This window comes from Cottoperca gobio, chromosome 3, assembly GCF_900634415.1.
Source record: "Cottoperca gobio chromosome 3, fCotGob3.1, whole genome shotgun sequence".
NCBI lineage: Eukaryota > Metazoa > Chordata > Actinopteri > Perciformes > Bovichtidae > Cottoperca > Cottoperca gobio.
The window spans coordinates 11,010,910-11,032,189 of NC_041357.1; the positions used below are offsets into that span (position 1 = coordinate 11,010,910).

At 38.6% G+C, this 21,280-nt stretch overlaps 2 protein-coding genes across 2 annotated transcripts in view; one reads left to right on the top strand and one right to left on the bottom strand.

The window, feature by feature from the left end:
• Positions 1-20,377, bottom strand: LOC115026113 (CD151 antigen-like). The gene is made up of 8 exons (XM_029458754.1): positions 20,176-20,377; positions 17,309-17,393; positions 12,965-13,156; positions 6,064-6,138; positions 3,930-4,034; positions 2,281-2,439; positions 1,395-1,481; positions 1-1,275 (listed from the first exon to the last, which is right to left on the bottom strand). Exons 2-8 carry the CDS (start codon positions 17,390-17,392, stop codon positions 1,216-1,218), a joined length of 762 nt encoding a protein of 253 aa, XP_029314614.1. The 5' UTR covers position 17,393; positions 20,176-20,377; the 3' UTR covers positions 1-1,215.
• LOC115026126 (transmembrane protein 138-like) overlaps positions 18,453-21,280 on the top strand; it is a 9,545-nt gene continuing 6,717 nt past the window's right edge. Inside the window, exon 1 of the mRNA XM_029458782.1 lies at positions 18,453-18,564. The gene's annotated coding sequence lies outside the window, so the exon portion shown is untranslated. The remainder of the gene's footprint in view (positions 18,565-21,280) is intronic.

Below are 21,280 nucleotides of genomic sequence, written 5' to 3' on the forward strand. Positions count from 1 at the left end.
TGTTATTGTTGATCAATGTTTATTCAAACTAAAATAAATCCTGGATTATCACAAAAGACAGAAATACAGATTAATTTAATGTCGTCTTTGAGGCACACGGGAAAAAGATCAATGCCAACAGTGAGTGATTATCATGTCCTACCAATGTGTCCTGTTAAATACAATAATATATTCATGGTCTATAGAAAAGTAAACAAAATGTTAATTTATGAAAATCTAAAAAGAGAGACATCGGTAGATACGTGAACAAGGCTGGAAGAGATACAGTAGGTCCTTACACAAAGTTGACACCTTTGGCATCAGTGGATAAATCCCTTGTACAAAAAAGAAGCAAACACGAGGCACATTCTTATGAGCAATATTAGTGGCACTGCTTGTATGTAACAATAACGTCATCAGTGTTTACACGGGGGCAAAATGCTGGCGGGGCTGAGTCAAAGGGCAGCAGTCATGCTGTTGAGGGAGGCACTACCTTCCCCCAGCTGATACTGTGTCCTTCTCAGCCGGTCATCAAGGTGGCACAGTTGATTCAAAACATGATCAAAACACTGAACATGTCACTATGAAGACACATAAATAATAAAAGCTCACAAGAAAGCACCTCTAATGTTAAAAATGACCATTTACAAAATATAAAAACGAACAGTTCAAAAGTTTAAAAGGCCACTATTGAACAAATATTTGAAATGCATGAGTGTCTAGTTGAAGAGGGCCCCAGAAAGGAGGCTTGTTAAGGCGCGCTGCTGGGAAAGGGAAGCTGCTGCGACCAGGATTAACATCCTCTGCAAAGTGCCAGTTTTACTCCACTGATCTTTACAGCACTCTCGGGTGTAGCACCTGGTCCACAAACAAATGTACATCGAGGGAATCGGAGTGGAAAAAAACTACAATGTTTTAGTCCCATGGAGGCTGTCTCACACTAATTTACACAATCTGTGTTAAAAATCAGTTTCTCTCGGAGGGTTTTTTTCAGTGCTGTGATCTTCAAGATGTAGCTGAGACTGCAATTTGAGTGCCTAATTACTTCAAGAAACCTTGTAGTGTTATTCCATCCTTTGTTTACCAAAATGATATCTCAGATGTGCAATTTGATCCCTTGCCAAATTTTCCTTCCCCTATGTGCAAGGAAAAGAAAAGAACCTATGGGCTATTTGAGTATGGCATGTGGTGATGAAGCACCTCCCTCACCCACACACTTTTCTTCTTCTGCTTCTCTTAGTACGGCTCTGCCTTCAGACTTCGATATAGGCAGCATGTAAACACCATACCTATGACCTGGGGATTGGATAGCGGGGAAGGGAAACTTAATTTAGCAAATTCTCCATGGATCTCCATTTATATAATCTGTGTTTGTGTGCAAGCAAACTGTCGAAAGAGTGGACTTTATTCCTCACCTGTACACAGGCAATCCCAATGCCCACCGCTCCGATGATCTTCAGATGGTCCAGGATGAATTTCTCCAGTTTGGTGATGCAGCCACCCTAAATGAAAAACAAAGAGTGTCTTCATGTTGCATCAGTTGATGTGGGAGAGTTGCTGGAGTCCCGGTGCAAACAAATGTTATGTACGTGTACAGTTGGGAAGCGACAACTCTTCTTTCTCTGCTGCTCTTACACAGTGTTGGAATGTAACTACGTGCATCGGCTCAAGTACTACTGTACAAATGTTCATGCCACTGTCTACTCAACTACATTTCAGGGGGAAATAGTGTAACTTTTTACTTCAATTCATTTATCTGACACATTTAGTTACTTTACTAATTAAGATGTTTGCATACAAAATACAAAAAGAGATTATAGAATATGTTTTATAATAAGTTAAACTACTAATTAGTCAATTGACAGAAAATTCATTGGCAACGATTCTTTACGCTTAAGTCATTTTTTAAGCAAAAACCTTTCCAGCTTCACAAACATTTGCTGGTTTACCTTTTAACGCTTTAAAGTTTTAAAGATATAATATGTAATATATATAATAGATTAAGAGTTACATTTTTCTGCATTGAATATTTTTACTTTTTATACTTTTAAGTATATTTTCCTGATTATACTTATGATCTTATTTAAGTAACAATTTCAATGCAGGACTTTTACTTGTAACAGATTATTTCTACGGTGTGGGATTAGTACTTTTACTTAAGGATCTGAATACTTCCTCCATCACTTCCCTTACACTACACAATCTCAGCTGACGTACGGAGACATGACAGAAATACTGATCCAGCCACCCGCAGTGAAAGTTCAACCCCATCGACACCCACAGCACCCTTCATCTTCTCACCTCCACCTTGTAGATGTTGGATGGGTGGTCCCTGCGGCCGCAGAGCTCAGTGAGACTCTTACAGCAGCTGTCAGGCACAATCCTGCCGTCCGCGTCTCTGGAGCGAATCCAGACGCTCTCAGCCCAGTCGGATGAACTGTTGCTGCCACAGCACTTGAACTGACGGGAGACAGAGGAAGACACATTTTCTATCTTTAGACGGGAATTTTGATGGTAGCAAAGACATTGTTAAATTGTTTTATACCAACATTGTAACACTGCACTTTAGAAAGACGAGCAAAACCCAGTTTAATGTGCTGAAGGAGTAGTTTGAACCTTTGGGTTTATTTGTTTTCTTACCAATAGTTGTATGAGGAGATCGATACTTCTCTGATATCTGTACGGTAAATATGAGGCTACAGCGAGCGGCTTGGTCTAGCATAAAGACTGGAAACAAGGGGAAACAAGTCGCCATGCACAAAGGTAACTAAGTGCGGGACTGTAGGGCTTTGAATTTGATTCTTGGGGTCACGATTCTATTCAAAACAAGGTTCAAGATACACCAAAATTAAAAATGCTGCCTTACTTACATAAATACAATTGATAGGTTTAGGCTAGCTGCCTTTTTATTTCTCACAAACTTGCCAATTACAAAAATAAATTGTCCACAAAATCACACTGTAAATGTGATGTTTGGTGTGATAAAAGGAAGAAATCACAGACACAACTTTGACTAGGAGTGTAGGACTTCTGAGTGTTTTAAGTTTTCAAAAATCGATTTTTGGAAGTTGTGAAGATAAGAATCTGCATTCTTACAACAATCAATTTAATCCCTCACAACTCATTTCTCAGGGCGGGGGTAGTAAGCCTCCTGGAGACTGGTAACTACTCCCAATTACAAAATAGTCCAGCACACAACCGCCTGTAAAACCACAAAGCATTTTTACAGTTTGTTTTTGGTACAGATTGAGCAAAGGGAGATTTAATGTGTTCATTAGTCATTAGTTCATTGAAAGAACAAAAAGATAAATGTTGACGTCTGACAGCCCGGGGGCATCTCATACTTAACAAACTGAACATAAAAACTGAACCAACTGAAGTCTCGACTGCTGCTCAGATTGATCCGTTCCTTCATGTGCTGTCGACCGGTATAAGCAATAGAGAGGGTAAATTACAAAACAGGGTGCAGACAAGTCCATCATGCTTAGCTGAAGACAGAGGGACTAGAATCGGATTTGTTTTTGACTCGCCCTCATCACCAAAATCTCTAATCTGATGGGATGATAAATGACCAAAACCAATCAACAAGCCACATGTGTGTCCCTGTGACTGTTGCTTAGAAGCTCTGGTTCACTTATAAAATGATGCTTTCCAATGTATCTTGGGTCAAAGAAAAACTGCAGCCTTATAAGTAAATATCAGTTCATTTCAGACTTTGTGTTAAAAATACGATTAAATTAAGCCCCGCTCCACAGCTGCAACAATTAGCAGGCAGGAAATGCTGTTTTCAGCCTCTCCAATATGGAGTTCTCTGTTTTATATCATTTAAACTTAATATCTTTGGGTTTCGGACTGACAAAACCGGACACCTTGGACTTTGAGAAACTGGGATTAACATTTTTCAGCATTTTATAGACCAAACGGCCCTAAACTGGTCTGCAGACACTTACCTCCTTCTGCAGCTTGTCCACAGCCCTGGTGATGTGCTCATGGGTGCTCTGTTGATACTTCTGGGTCATGGTCTCCCTCAGGTTCTGCTTCAGCTCCTCATTCAACTGCTCAGACACACAGACACACATATTATATTCACTAGCAGCCCACTACATAGCAACACAAACAATCTCAGGCCAGCACGGAGCATGACAAAGTGATGAAATGAGTTGTGACTGTTGACGGAGGAGATTTACAGCACTCAGACTTTAAACGCTCTCCTGACGATACATGTCATGGACAGCAGGTTAACAACAGAGGAGCAGATGAGGACAAAGCTGAGGCGAAGGCAGAGGATGTCTGTGTTTTGTTCTCGAGACCAGTGGCAGAAAACGCACACTGTAGGAGCGGGAGGTCTGGGGGGCTCAGTTTCTATGGCAACAAGCCAGCTGGGAAACCACTGTAAATCAAAGCGTGAAGGAGATATCAAGGGAATAAATGATGAAGAGGGGCAGGGAGGGGCGGAGAGAGATGAGAGATGGGAGGTGAAGACAAAGAGGGACGGACATTTTACCTGTTGACAGTCTGGGAAACACTGCGGCAGTAGAAAATGGCCCAATAAGTAGAAACAGCCGTCGTGTGAGAGAACAGCACTGTGTGGCGTTAACCACACACAAATACACGCAAACCTGAGTTCAAGCATCTATTCAGGTGACGGCTGACACATTTAGCTCCACTTGTCTGTTGATCCCTTGGCTGACAAAGCTTAATGCTAATCTAAAGCCATACAAAGATAGAACAAGTATTACATCTTAAACCTCACGCACAAAAAATATAAATAAATTGCGGATGTACAGGAGCACCCATCGGCTTTAAGTGGTGGAAAACAGTTGAGCCGCTGCTGAAGGAGGCAGCGTATTTACATCTGCAGGTCTTTGTGAGTGAGTTACAAACAGCAGGTTCCATGAGGTGTTTGGCATAGTTAAATAAAATGTCCAGTTCTCACAACTAATCATCAGAGAGAAAAACAAGGAATACTAACAAGGGATGAATAACAGAGGGAGGGAAGAATAGTGGCTTTAAAGAGTTTAGCAACACTTAATTAATGCAACACTCTTTGAAGCAAGTAAAGGAGCTTTATGAAACAGGAGAGAGCCATGGAGCAAAGAGTCTGCTCATGTTCAGAAGAGTTGTGTATTATGAATGAGCAAGTTATAATGAAGGCAGTGCACCTCGAGACAGAGAAAAGTCCTGTTGCTGAGCTACAAGCCACCAGGCTTTAAGACTAGTCGAGGTGGGAGTGACGTTGGTGGAGAGCAATGTCATATTAATATTACACCAGTGAAAATGACTTCTCATTTGCAACTGCTTGCCCTGCAGTCGGTCACACACTGTCGCTTTTAGTTTAGTTTTTACATCAACTACAGCACATGATACAATAATCACCTGTACTCTCTTTAGTCATCAACCTGTGTCAGTAGAGCTTTTAACAGCTCTGTTTAAGTGCAGTTCAATCCAAAATCATACCAAAATGCTTCTGACAGTGCAACCAGCTTTGTTATGCGTACTACTGGAGGCTTTTTCTCTTCCATTTGGACCAAATGTACCACAAGTAATATGGTCAGTCGGATATTTGGATTTGTAATGTGTGATATTTATTCCCCGCAATCTGATTTTAATCACGGCAAAACCAGCATGATGAATCTCTGTGCAGCGCTTGCCACGAGGGAACAGAAAAAGTAGTCTTTATTACAACTGCTTTGACTGCGTGCTCAGATTAAGACAACATGTGTCAAATATGCTCTGTTGATGTTCGAAGCACTTCAGAGCTGCTATACACGCAGACATCAGGTGATACGTTTTAACATTCAGGGACAATACACTGGACCATTTATCAAAAATATGTAAATCAGAAGACACAAAAAATACTCATGAAATTTCATGACAACACAATTCAGCAAAGACCGTATAATCACTTTAGAACAATCACAAACTGTGTCCAAATATGAATCATCAATATCTAATCTTCTCATATCTGTCAGCTGCTCCTCCATCATTCCACACATACAACCTAACCAACAGTACAAATCCCCGGGTGCGTTGTAAAATATATTAGAAAGGACTTTTTCTTTTTATCGCCCTGAAGGGGATTACCTGCTGGTAGTAGATATAAGCCAGGACGCCAGCCAGGATCTCCAACAGGAAGATACACAGCAGCAGGACAAAGTACTGAGGACACAGGGAACAGCAGAGAAAATACAGTTAGTGGATGAGTTTATGTTAATGAATGAAGCGACAGGTGGCTTAACAATCTGATGTGGGAGCATTTGAAGTCACACATGCTGCGCTGCTAGAAGTGGAAACATATAGTGGCTCAAGTCTGGTCCCATTATATTGATACATGTTCATTAGAAATAAAAACATTGTGGGTCCACTGCACTGCAGGTTTCTACAGACATGGGATAAAATGGAAAAACTGCAAACAAACAATGCTCATAAATACAGTTTCCTGCTGATGGCACAAAAGCACAAATAAAATGAAGGAGCAGCTAGAATTGTAGATGGTGGCGAAACAGCTCCAGGAACATCTCAAAACATCGTGTCGTCTCTTTGGTAACTTTTATTGGCAGTCACAGTTTGACGTGTGAAGTACTGGATTATTTATTTTGTTGATTCTGATTATGGAGCAACGTAATCCTTCATTTGGAGTCGTGTTTGTGTACACCTGACCTCTCTATTTAGCCCTATGTTTCATCTCTAACAACTCCTGAAGGAAATATCCATCTTTTTAGCTGCTAAATGCTCCACTTTCTTCACCAGTTAGTCTCCAACTGTGTCTGTCTGCTGTTTGGTGCTGAGCAGGTAGTGCAGTTGGGTGTATTGAGCCTTTATGTGCAAAACAGCTGTGGCCGAAAATGACGCTAGGAGAGCGGTGAGAGTGAACAGTAAAGCCAGACATCTAAAACAGTGCGTTGTTTTCTTGTAAATGCACCAACATTATGTTGTAAAGATTAGTATATATTCCACATACAATTTATATGCAGTATGGCAGTGGGACAAAGCGTCTAAAACGTCCAGGGTAGCATGTGACAGGACTGTAAAACATTTCATTAATGAGCAGAAAGATGATGATTTCAATTCAACATGAATATAAGAGAGAAAAATGTAAACTGGCAAATCAATACTTGTTCATGTATAAGACCACAGAGGTGTTTTTAGGATATTATTTCACCTTCCTACATGTAAATATAAAGTAATCACCAAATAGAGCCTAAATAAGCTTCACAAAAGTAGGATTTATTGAAGGGCTGATGTTGTATATTTAATTAAATTGCACAGGTCTAACTAATGCCTAATGGTACAATATAATACCATGTACAACTGTGCCAGCCCATAAGAAAGAGGCGTCACACCGGATGAGAAAGCATCGAGTTAGGCAAATTGCAGTAAAAGGACTCTGTGCTTTCTTATAGTTTTCTATTCATGTCCACCTCTGTTGCTCAAAGTTGGTTTATTAAAGTCGGACATTGCAAAACTTTGAGATATTGCTCAGTGACACATCTCACACTCTGAACAGAGAAACCTCACTGAAGGTCAGAGTTTATCTTCAGTATCTGATTTGTGACCAGCCCCATGAGATTTAGAGGGAAGGTCTGCGGACGTTTCTGCAGAATTAAAGACAAAAAGATATAATCAGACTAAAACCTTGACCCAAATTCCTCTGGCCTGCTGCTATCGGAGAGAAAATCAGGCTGTTAAAGTGGACTTGGACTTTGATTTGATAGCTTGGGCTGATTAGATCTCTGAAAGGCTCTGAGCCTGAATGCTGAACAGACTCTCAGATACAATTTGTTGCCGTGTTGATGGTTTAAGAAGCATGGCAACATAGATGCTAAATACATAGAAAAGTCTGATTAAACACCACGGTACAGTAAATAATGTGTGCGAGGATCTGATCCGACAAGTTGCATCAGATCCTTTATGTCAAGATTTGATTTGATTCATTTCAATACTTCAAAAGTAACTAAACTGATTCAACATGAACACATACATGTGTTTGCTGACACAAAGGGGGAAGTTGCGGTACATAGATGCATACATTTCAATAAAGTTATTTAGAATTAATACATTTCTAGTTAAGTTTTCCATTTCATTTGATGTTTTCTTCACTTTACTGTTAGGGTCATGTTTGATAATAATAATAGTGTTACTGTAAAATGCTTCTCAGGCTGATCGCACACGGACAGTGATGTGTACAGCGTGAGACGGAGACAATGTTGTTGGCTGCTAGAGACTGAGGCGGCTGAATTACAGACTGCAGTGACGGCTTATGAGTAATTACTGCCAAAACGACTCTCAGCAGGTTCATATGTACAGAACCTGCATTGCTTCAGACTTCCTCATGTCTAACATCCCACGGTAAACCTGCTGAAGTTGCAAGAAATTCTTTGAACAGCTTCTTTTGTCTTGTGTCTATTTCACATCGGAGATTTTCTCATTTCTTTCCTCCGGGATCCAGTGTACATGAAGGAACAACGTTTAACTGCAGCGAGGATTCACACACACATTTGTATGCAGCTCCGTGTTTGACTGTGTTTCTATTTCAGACTTCATTAGAAGCGTACTGCTGCATTTACAATTACTGGCCGAGTAGCAGTTCAGAGTCACGCTGAAGGACACGTTTTTTTTTTTTGGAAGGAGTCATCCTGCGACCTTTTTTAGCTATATGATGGACTCTCTGGCCACATGCAGCAAATCAACTGGAACTTTAAATTGACTTCAACCTGATGCAGACTCTATTATCCAGCAGCTGGTGATTATCAAACTACCTTCAGCTTGCTGTCTGTCTGACCTGCAGTGAAGCGTGTTTTCTCACTGCAACATGCTACTCTTCATTACAGTGAGGCAAGCGTGATCGATCAGTCACCTGCTGAGCTGAATCAGGACTTCTCAGCACTTAGTTACGAGATGACTGTTTAAATAATCACCTAATTTATAAATATATTGCCTCTGCCGTCTTACGCAGAGGCTCTGTCTTACTTTATTTTTTTAATCAATTATTTAGCTGATTATCTTCTTGAGTAATCACTTAATTACAGTTTGACATTGCTTATTTTGGCCAAAAATGTAAAAAAACGTTTGTTTATAATGATATAAAAAAGAAAATCATCACATTTGAGAGGCTGGAAGAAATAACTTTTTTATTTTTGCTAGAAAAAAATAAACAATTATCAAAAAAGTCATTTTCTGTCCATCGACTAATCGATTGTTTAGCTCAACATCAAATCTAAACTTGTAAACTTACATAACACAATGTCGTGTAGTGGCTTTCCCTGGTGTAGCCTCAGTGAAATACTATAGTAAATAAATTCAGAAAGGCAGAGCTGTCATTTTAGTTTCATGGATTTAAAATTCATAAATAAAGTTTTTTGTGCGTATGCAACAAGATCTCTCTCTCTCACTCACTCTCTCACACACACACACACACACACACACTTGTTTTCTCCATCTTAAAGATTTCTTCACACACACACACACACACACACACACACACACACACACTGTATTTATGTTATTAAACAGCATAAATAAATTATTTTAAAATCCTTTTTTTTAATACAATACTGTAACCAGAACTTTTCATCCATCTCTTCTGCTCTTGACGAAGCCTAAAAGCCTGTCCTAAAAAATGAGCGATGGTCATAACTAAGTCATGAAAGACTCATCAGGTTGCAGAGCAGGCGCCTGATGGAAAGTGAACTATGAAGCAGCGGCCTCTTTAACCTTTGCTTCAGGTTGCAGCTCTGCCAGCCTGTTGCCTCATAGAAATACAGTACAATAGAAAGAAAGTAAACACCAAATATAGCAAGATAGCATTTGCCCTTTTTAATAGTAATCAAATATTTAGACTTTTTTGACACACTTACATCCTGCACACTATTATCATTCTATTCAAATGACATAACGTAAAGCAGTAGCCTGACAGTATTACACATTATGTCCTAAACTAAAACGATCAGTCGATAGATAGAAAATTAAAAATGTGACGGCATTCAGCGTATTTCTTTTTATTATGTTTTTGTCATTTAACAGACTTAACAGGGATTAATTGATCAAATTGATAGTTGCAGCCCTTATTATAAATAAAAAACTACATTTAAAATGAACAAGTTATAGAAATTCAATTGGTAACTTTATTGCATAAATAATTTTTTGATAAAACGGGAGAGACAGAAGAGGGGCAGACAAATAAAAGACACAAACAGATAAAGAGACCCAACAGATGTTGTTTTATGTTGTTTTTATGTTATTCTGTTGATTGTTTGGAGCCTGTGATGCGAGACACATTTCTGTGTGAACGGACCATAACGTTTTATATTCTCTTATGACAAACCGATAAAGTGAGAGACAGACGGAGGGATGTAAAGAGACAGAGAGAGAGAATGAGAGAGAACTACAGAGAAAGGCAAGAGGCACACTCAGACTTGTAATATGTGCAGTCAAACTGCATGAAGTCAGTTTCTCCACAGGTGGATCCAGCCTCTGTTAGGACTGCTTTCCATTTGGCTCGGTCATTTGGAAGGAAAAACTTTCTCTCTCTTCGCGCTGAGTCATTACACTGTTCTGTCGCTTTTCTCCTACAAAACAATGAAGCTGTGTGCCTGCAGACACACACACCACACCCCTCTTCCCGTGGGAAAGTGTTCTACTTTTTCTCTTTGTCTTACTGACCTCACTCATACTTTGTATGGTACAAACATCCCTAACAGCTTTACAGAAAGTCTGATACTGGCCTTCCCTTTAATCTTAAAGCAGCTAGTTTATTTAAGCCTTACCGCTGCAGATATCGAGGCAATGTTATTGCTGGATCAGTTTTTTTGTGTGGCTAGAACTTGTGACCTTTAGGTTACAGGACAGCTGCTCTCATGTACACTCAGCAGGTACCAAGCACTCTCCAGGAAGACAATTACTCCCCCCCCCCCCCCCCCTCCCACAGACACGCACCGCCCTGCCCTTATGTTTGCCCTCTTTAACAATCTCGATAGCATCTCTCCTTGCGACAAGTTCATTCCTTCACTGTGATTCATCGACCTAATCTCAACTCTCTTGGATGCACCGAGCGCTTCAAAACTACACTACACGCAGCACAAGAGGTGGGGAACACATCTCGATCTACGCACAAGTGCCGAGTTAGAAATCAAACCATCTGGACAGTGGCGACGTCATTAAGTGCGTACAGATTCTCAATTTTCTTTTAAAGTCTCAAAACAAATATATCAAATCACTAAATATAAAGCAATCTTGTCTTGTTTGCGTCATATTAGCAGTATTATTAGCATTAGTTTACAACTAACCCTAACCCTTCAAGATTTCCATCCATGAAAAGTAGGATATTTAGTTTTGAGTCAAATGTTATTGTAACGTTACTCTTGTAAAATAATTTTAAAACCGAAGATATTGTGAGAAGAAAACAGCAGATCCCCTTGAATGAATAATTGTTTATTTTCTGACTACTGCTTTTATTCTTGTCCTGAACTTAAAACCAGAGTACGCAATTACAAGAATGTTTTTATTTATTTTTTAAAGAGATTTCAGATGTTACGTATGAGGCAGACAGTTGTTGCATAATTTGAACTTGACAAAAAATACTTTTCTTGTTTTCTAGGTGAAATATCAAAAGGTATTTGTTCCAAATGATGTCCTTGTCACCTAGAAACCTTTTGCTACTTCATGAAACTGGCTATATTTTGGCCTTAAAATATCTGGCTGTGCTGAATGTTTGTGGACTCGTCTCTGGTGCAAAGTGCAAATGCCAAAGATGACGCATGTTCTTGCAAAGCTTATACGACACAAACATGCGAGCTGCGCCCACAGTGGTGTGCATGCAGAAATGTATAATGTAGAAATGTACCATGTAGAAATGTGTGGATGAGGGCTGAGCAGTGTTTCAGCATATTTAGTGACATGCAAGTCTCTGTTGGCAAAGCCCTGTGCTGTGCCAAGTCAAATATGGGCACACTCGGCTCTTACTGTATGAAGTTTTTGTTTTGTCTGAACTGAACCCAATCGAGGCTGACACCTTGGGCCGTGGTGTGTGTGTGTGTGTGTGTGTGTGTGTGTGTGTGTGGCACCACAATGTCCTTCTAACAACCTATTACTTCTAGAAGTTATATAAGGTGTCCCACATTTACTTTTTGGCTTATTTTAGGGCAGAAAAACAGAATCCATTCACATGTCAAGAACGACCTCAAATAAATTGACATCCTACTGAAGAACTTTTTGCGCTCAGAATCTCTCTGAATCTTTAAATAAAAACTCTACTCAACTTCTACAATGGAGGTTCATTTTCAAGTTTTTGTTGCTTCACATCTGCATATCATCACCACATGTAAAAAATGTTTTGCTTCTTCCAACAATACGCTAGTTAGCCATCTGGCTGGAGACACAACAGTTTAGTCAAGTAAGTGCTTCACGTCCAACTCAATAAGATCATGTGATACAGAACCAGTGTTTTCCTTTGTTTCGTACCTGGCAGGTGGAGGGCAGCAGGGATAAAGTTTGAGAATGGCATATTCCATGAAAAGAAGTACATTCCCTCAGGCTATTCGACTCCTGGATGATAAATGTTTGGCACTTGAAGGTATATTCTGTTTCCAGCTCAACTTGGTATTTTTGTGGATTTTAAAATATCTTATTTATAAAACGCTCACCAAGGCAGGTTGCAGTATCTGTTATTAATGGAAGTAAAGGTCAACTCAACATAAACAAACACTAAAGACTAGTGTTATTTTGTTATTATTATTATTATTATTATTATTATGGCTGGTCTTTCATTTTGATGTGATGACAATTGTATTTAGCTAATTGGTATAAAAACATTGTTTTAAAAATGTTTTTAAAGATGCACATATAGCAGATTCTTACTGTCCCACTGTTTGGTTTAATTGTGTTCAGGTTGCACAACACAAAGGATTTTGGTTTCACACACACACACTTTAATATATTCACAAGTGTGCCTTGTGCAGCTTTTATTATCTCTGACGTGATCTCTTACCACTCGCAGTAGCCTCCTCTGCTCCTTGAAGGTGGCACAGCAGCCCAGCACGCCTGTTACCATGACAATGGCTCCAGCCAGGACCAGTATGTAGGCGGAGGCAGCGTAGGTCTTGGAGGAGAGAAGGCTGATGTAGTCGCTCTTCTCAACCAAGGTCCAAATACCCACCGCCATCACAACGCCGCCTGCCAACTGGAAGAAGAGCACATGTTGAGAGTCCGATCTCTGGCGATGACCGGTACAAGAGAAGCGACTCTAATCCCCAGAAACACGCACTGTACGATATAAAGAGATGAGACCTGGGAGTAACAAAGAGGTTTCAATTATTTATCACTCAACTCGGCTTCAAAGTGACAAAGGAGGAGAAAGTAATGACCGTCAATGATTCAATGAACTGATAAAAACGAACCACCGCTGATAACACACATGATCATTTAATCGTGAATCAGTTTATTCTGCAAGATAAACGTGAAGGAGCCAATTGAAGCTGCTCAGGTCCGTAAGCCAGAGCTGTCTCTGTCGCAGGTTTGATAAAAAACAAGCAATTAGTTATAGAAAACTATTCTGCAATTATTATGGTAATGGGCTAATTGTTTCAGTTATTTCTTAAGCAAAAATGCCAAACATGCTTTCAGCTTCTCAAATGGGAGGATATGCAGCTTTTGATATGGTAGTACATATAATATTTTTGGGTTTTGAACTGTTGGTCAAACTAATCAAAGACGTCATCGTGGGCTCTGAGAAATTGTGAAGCAGTATTTCAAAGTTGTTGGTGTTTTTTAACATTTTATAGACTAAACGATTAATTAATAAATAATAATAATAATAATAATAATATAATAATAATAATAATAATAATAATAATAATAAATGTAATGATCGTTAACAGCAACCATAAACTCTGACCTTTTTTCCCCCAATTGTTGGTTGGGGAAGATGCATTTGAAAAGGTTTTGAGATGCAGGACAGAGGAATCATATGGATTAAAGTCTGAGAGATGATAAAGCATCCAGTGAATCCTTAAACACACAAGATAGATAGCATAAAAATCAATGCTTCCATCCAGCATATAACTGTCATAGTCTGACATCTTTATTATCTGAGATATTTCTTAAGAAAATGAAATCAGTGAGATATCAAGTGTGACGAGTCAGCAGATGGTACAGCGCTGCAACATAAATCTGTCATTGTGCCAAAGCCGCCAATCTAACAGCTGGCCAAATTTAGATTTAATTTATAAAAAAGGAAAGGCGATGGCTTCAGAGGCTGGACAGTGAGTCGGATTGTACGACACACCCAGAGACAGTGTGGCAGGAAAACACAAGAACTACAGTGTTGAGCAAGATACTTCAGGCAACTCTTTACTTTATTTTAAATAGTGGCCACAGAGGTTTACTATAAACAGAGGAGGAGCAGTAATTATCATCTGTTACAATACTAGATATGTTCATTATTTTTGTTTGAATTCTTACTTGCATTACAGTTCATGCAGGTGCAGTTCTAAACACAACCTGATAGCTCAGCAGCACAATAACTTCATGTTCGAGGCGTTTAGAGCACATTTATCCAAGAATATAAGATAGAACTTTATTTATTTGTAGTGCAAACATATAATAAAATATATATTAATAAAATGTCAGTGATTCTCAATGTTCAATAGTTATGACCAAATTTCAATCAAAGCATTTGTTTCCCTTTAAGAATTTTGCAATTTACTACAGAGAATATTAAACCATAGTAGTCATAGTAAATAGTTTATTTTACTTTAATTTAACATAAAGCTTCTCACAACTCTCTTGCTACACACAGAAAAGAGAGCCACACACTGAGGAAGTAAAATGGGCTTCAGTCTTTGCAGTAATCACTCCATGTGGTGAACGTGAAGCGTGCTGGAGCTTTACTTGCTGTTAAAACTTAAAGAACCGCAGGAATTAGTGAATCTTGTCAAACTTTGGCGACCTCCAGTGGCAACAGGAGGTACAAACTGGAACATTTAAAGTCTTAAAAAAGGACCATAAAGTAAATGTGTAGTGTTCATGTCAGGGCCTTTCCCATTCATGAAACCTACAGGTGTAAAAAAAAAAAAAAAAAGCAGGTAAACATGATGGGAAAACATGTTCTTTGCATCTCTTCAACTATTACTAGTAGCTGAGGGGACAACATTGGATGACATTGCTCTAAAATGTTAAATGAATGCATTATTCAGTGCAAGTTATCATTGATGGCACAATGATAGCATTTATTGAGCCTGCAATTTTTAATAATGGATTTGTTTAAATGGCAATTCACTGCACTGTTCCCTCAAACGTATCTCCTTGGCCTTCAAGATTACAAAGTTTGTTTATGTTCACAATCATAGCAGATATGGGTTTGAGGTCTGATGGCCATTCAGGTTCATTTTCCGTCTTCGAGTCAAACTTATCTGGAACGTACTGTCGCAGTTAGTGCATGAAATGTAGATTGTGTTCTGAAAATGATTCATTAATGCAAATAATTTCAACCTAAAACCTCAAAAGATGGAACACGTTATAAACCTACTTCAAATGAAAACATAGAAAATAACCCAAACTTTTAACTTTATCGACGTCAACAGGGCCAAATAAATCCATGACTGTACTTTTAAATATCAGCAAGTCTACTGATATTACTTAGCCATTTCCGTAAGACGTCCCTCTAGCAGCATACATGAAGACCCAAAGACCCAAAAATCCATCTCTTCCCGCCAAAACTCCTGTAATTCCTAAGCATTGGTGTTTTTTTTAACTCAATTTGGTGTCTTAAGCCAAAATTCTATCAAACCGACATCAGTAGAAAACAGGACGCGTTACTGCTGCAGTAAATGGACAGCTTCCATTCAGCAAAATACTTTCAATAAAGTGTTGAAGTGTGTTCATTTTGTTGTCTGAAATATGTTTTACTTGCAACAGTTGTGATACATGTAGCTACACTGAAGTATTTGGAAAATGCTTTTTCTAAACTAATTTAATAATAAAAGTAATGAATCTATGGAAATAACTGAAATATCCAACTATTTAACTCTGGCATCTGTCACTGAACATGTTCAGTGTGGTTTGTCTGCCAGTTTGAGAGCGATCCTGATTCTTTGGCAGACAGATTATCACATATGGGATGAGCTGCAAGTGCGATTTCACACAAGAGTGAGGGAGAATTAGAGAGACACTTTGTCTTTGCTGCAGCGCTGACGTTTGACATTTCACACAGAACTTCCAAACAATGAAATCAAGTTATTCGTAGTGCTTTCCTCCTGGAACACCACATTCTTAATGCTGGAAAGTTTTGGGGGAATAGGCTCTGAATGCATCTTCTGTTTCCGCTGTAGAAGTATGCAACTTGGCTTTGATTCCATGAACTGGAATAGCAGCAGGCATTCATCTGCTGCCTGAATGAGAAGTCTTTGTTGAAGGGTTCAGAAAGTTGCTATTTATGCCATGCGAAAAGGTAAATGTGCATGTTGTGTGCACGTGTATTACTGTCAATTTCATCTGTTGGGTGTGTGTCATTTTCAAAGCATATGAATGGAAAAGTAAAAGGAAAGTGCCTAAAAGAATTCGGAATTTCAGACCAATCAAATATGCAGCCTTTTATTTCAGACTTAAACGCAGTCAGATTTATAACCTTCATCCCTGCACCTTTCTTGATAGCAGATATCAAACAAATTATTGGGAAAATCTTTCCATTTTATTACCTTTGGTAGTTTTGACCATCATTTCGGTATCAAAGGTTTTGCAGAGATCTGGGAACACGACGGAGTCACTATAATGAAGTCCAAGCGGTCAGACAATCAGGGAGGTTGTAAGCAACTTTGCCAGATTATCTAAACCCCTTTATTTGGAGGTACAACTCGAAGCGAAAGCAACCGAAATGTCACAGGAAATCTGTGTTAGAGCAAAACAGAAGGTCAAAGTTGAACCAGGTATGTAAACTGTGACGCATGCCTACAATGGAGTTTGGTAGATCATTTTATGGTTCTCCTTCGTTTTCTCTTCTAACGGTTTGTCTAACCTAAAGGTCCGTTTAACACTTGTATAATTGTCTGACCGCTTGTGTTTCTTGCCCCCCATCTGACCTCTTTTTAGCCTTGTTGTGTTCCAAGATCTCATCAATTATCTTGTTGAGTAAAAGGTTATTATAACCAATAATAAAGATGGCCAAACCAACAGACAAAAGAGATTGCACGAAAAGTTACATATCCATATAAATGTTTTAAGACACGCCTGTATTTTGAAAAGCATGCAAGTGCTTGAGAAACACTTTAGACCAACACAAGCACTTTGGCAATTATATCCCTTGTGCAGGCTCAACTATGCCAGAATGGAAACTTACCCAAAAGAGAAAGTTGAAAGTAAACAGGAGGTATTTCAGGCAGACGGTTCCGCATGCTTCCTTTTTCTCCTCATAGACCCCCATTCTGCAAAAGACAGCAGATTTCAGGTCAGTTATGACAACAACAAACTGTAGGATCAATTGTTAGTCAACACAGTCAATACACTCAACTTGAGATCAAGAAACAAAATCTTGAGCTTTCTCTTATAGAAATGTGTTGGTAAAGATAAATGTGACAAACATGTCTCCTCTGATGACTGCTAACCTTGTTTGTACAGCATTTTAAAATCCTTTCTGCGTTAGGTATGGTTTGAAATGTGATTTGAAAAATCAAAGAAAAAGTAAAGAACAGTAAAAATCACAGCGAGTGTTTGTTTTCAGCACCCGTCAGGATTTGATACTCAGTGCGACAGACAGACATTTTTGTTGGCATCAAAAAAGTATTGCAGTTTGATACCCAATCTGCCGATTATTTTCTCGATTGATCAATTAGTCGGTTTATGTTTTTTAAGAGTATACAACTAATAACATACACTTATTAAAGTGCAATGCAGGCTATTAGTTGGCACAGAATTAGCCTGGAGCTTGAAATAAAAGCCAACCTTTTTAGAACATGGGGGAGTAAACGTTAGATCAGCAGTGTAGGCAGAATCAGTGAGCTGAGTTACTACATGTGTATGCAGAGAGATCCATGACTAAGCACTGAGTAGGAGCTGAGAGTTGGCTAAAGGCTGGAAATTATAACCACCCACTTCCCTGGTGCCTGGTACCAACATCCAACGCTTTTTTAGAAACAAAAACGTCTTCTTTTAACAGCAAATTCATATTTTCAGCAGTATGTGTTTCATAAACAAAGTGAATAAAGCTAAAAATGTGTACTTGCATGGTTAAAAATGTCACTTCTTTTAACAGGAATGAAAACAAATTGAAGTTTGTAATTGACACCGTATTAAAAACTAGACATTGTTTTCATCACAACAATGTCAAACACGACTCTAGAGTTTGAAGTTTGGAAGATGTATAGATCCCATCATAACACTTTTTACATGCTGCCTTCATGTAATCTTTGTTCCCCAAGTCTCACATCCCTTTTTTTTTTTTTTAACCCACAATTTTCTTTGCTCACTTGCCAGTCAAGCCCAGACTCGCCCTCCTCACACTGCCTCTTTTCGAACTGTTCTTCCCCTCTTGACTCTCCTGTCTGCACCCCCACACCCGCATCGACTACTGTCAATTCAGAGGAGTGCACTGCATGCGTGAGTATGTCTGGGCCCTGTCTGGTGACCATCTGTTAGTGTCATAGTGGGACCACTTAGCGTGATCTTGTTAATTGAATTCAAACAAGACTTCATTTTTACTTTTTAGAGCTGGCTAGAAAACAGCTGAGTCAAGACAGGATCTAAACTGTTTAAAATGTTCTGCGTGGAGGGTTTAGAGTGGAAGAACAGTGGCGTCAGTTGATGCATCTTATCTTATGTTATCACAAGGGCACATTAAACAAGACTGTTGCCTGCACTCTCAAAATAATGGCTGTATCGTCTAACTTAAGAGATTACCGTGGTGAAATACTTGGAACAGGTCCAGAAAAGTTTTGTTTTTTTTAAAGAAGTCTACACTATTTGTTGCATTTGATTTGAGCAGCCTCAACATTTCATTTGAATTAGAATTGATTATCTGATAATAACATGTATGTGTTGCACTAAAGTCTTGGGGATCAAATGTTATGGAAATCCAGTAAACAAAAAGAAAAGTAGAATCCTGCATGTTGTAAATATCCAACAATTTATATCAGTCAATAAGGATCTTCTGTCGGTCTAAGATATTACAATTTAATAGAAAAAAATGTAATTTCTTCTTTGTTTTTTAATCATGTCAGGGTTTCCCCAAATAAATTGTTTAATTGGGGAAGTAAGCCACACATCCGTTTTCAGATTCCCTCCTGGTCAATTTAGTTAGTAGAAAAATACCTAAATAAAAGTCTCACTCATTAAATAAAATGTTTTCCTGAGTGAAATAGTTCTGCTGCTATTTTCTGTAACATGTATTTATCTCTGCTGTAAACACTGCAGGGAACACTACTTTTAATAGACCGGACTTGGAAGAAAAGTAGCCTCCCCTGATTTGGATGAGAGTACGTCCGATGTGGAACCAGTCTGAACATAACATTTCATCTGTCCTGACAAACTAATGTTGAAAACAAAGTTCCGATTTAAATGAGTCACTTTGAATCTACATGAATCACACCTGTGACTGGAAAAATACACAAGGTTGTTTGACCAGCTGCTTTGTAAAACGTACGCTAAAGAATAAAATAATGTTGTTATTATTAGTATGTTTATTACATCGCTAGCACTGACTACAATAAAAAGTTAGCTAACGTTAGCTGAACATTTCCATTACAAACCGTCCTAACGGCTCAGCTGTAAAACCTCTGGAAAGTCCTCTTGTGGTTTTAGTGAAGGGTTTGAGTTCACAAAAAACATTTATGAACCTCGTTTTAATAACGCAGGGTAACCTTCTTCGTGTTTTAATTTACAGGACTACATACACACATACATATCACAGTTTTGTACGTTTCCTCGATGGTTTTCAACTGACGGTACAGCGCATCTCTTCGCCGGTGTAAGCTAACGCTAAAGTTATACGTCTTTAACTGCTGCTGTGGGGAAAACCACCGATTGTATCAAGACGACCTACTTTTAAAAGCCGGCAACAACATGGTAAAAACCTGTCTGATAGCCGAGCTTTCATAGAAAGGAGTAAAATGTCTCGGCTGTATCGTAAAAGGACGATAATGCTGCCAGCCTGCTCAATGCGACACCGCAGTGTGAAGCTAACCACTCAGAGCACTTCCTGCTCTCACTTACCTGATGTTTCTTTGATCTCCTGTCGATAGAAAGCGATGAAATGTGGCAAAATATTCCTAAATGTCGTCTGTTTTTATTCCACTTTCCTCTCCGACAGCCGAGTGTATCTGGAGGCCAGAGAAATCAAAGTGCTGAGCTCATGTACAGATTGAGGCTGGTGCTGCTGACTCCACCCCGGGCCACCTTGCATGTTTCTGGGTGTTTTTTCTGTCCCGGGGCAATGCTTATGTGATGCAAACAGAAACACAGGGGGAGAGAGAACGAAAAAGAAAAGCAAGCATGTTTCGAGGGATTTGTGTGCATTTTAAGAATGACTTTAGTACATTTAGCATATTTCAGCATTAACATTTAGTCCTTAGAAATTAAAGGTTCTAATAAATTTGAGCTTATATATGTTGGAAGATGTACTCAGATATTTTACTTATTAAGTTAAGATAAAACTTTATTTATCCCGAGGGAAATTGCTGTGCATGAGAGGTCCTACATAAAAAAAAAAATGTAATTTACATATGTAACATTCAACAATCTAATTAAATATTAGTAATTGATTAGAAATGATATGTACCTAAGGTACAAGAGTTATATTCTTCCTGCTTCCACAAGGAAGTTATATATTTTATAGTTTCTGAACTGCTGTCCAAAAGTAATTTCTTTTTTGAAAAAGAAAACAAAGTTGAAGTTAGACAAAAGTAAAAAAAAAACAATAATACAAAATGCCCTCACATATAAAGTATTCACTAAATAAATTATAGTTAAAGTTAGTTAGTTAAATAATTGATTATATGAAACAGCGGTAATTGTCAAGCTAATTATAGTGGACAGTTTCTCTATGATGTAAAAAGTGAAAATAAAAAGTATCTGCTTCATCTTGTAAAGGTTTTGTTGAAGTATAGTTAACTTGTGCTACTGCAGGTTAATCAGCTCCTTCTTTCAGCTAACTTAAACTTTGATAATAGTAAGTGCAGTGGAGAATAATGTGCAACATTTATTTTATTTTAAATAAATTATGTAAAGATTTCACTTAACACTTCATTGCATAAAAGAAGCACATGGCCCGATTAACCTGGTGACACATATCATCGACCCTTATAGACTGTCAGGTAGT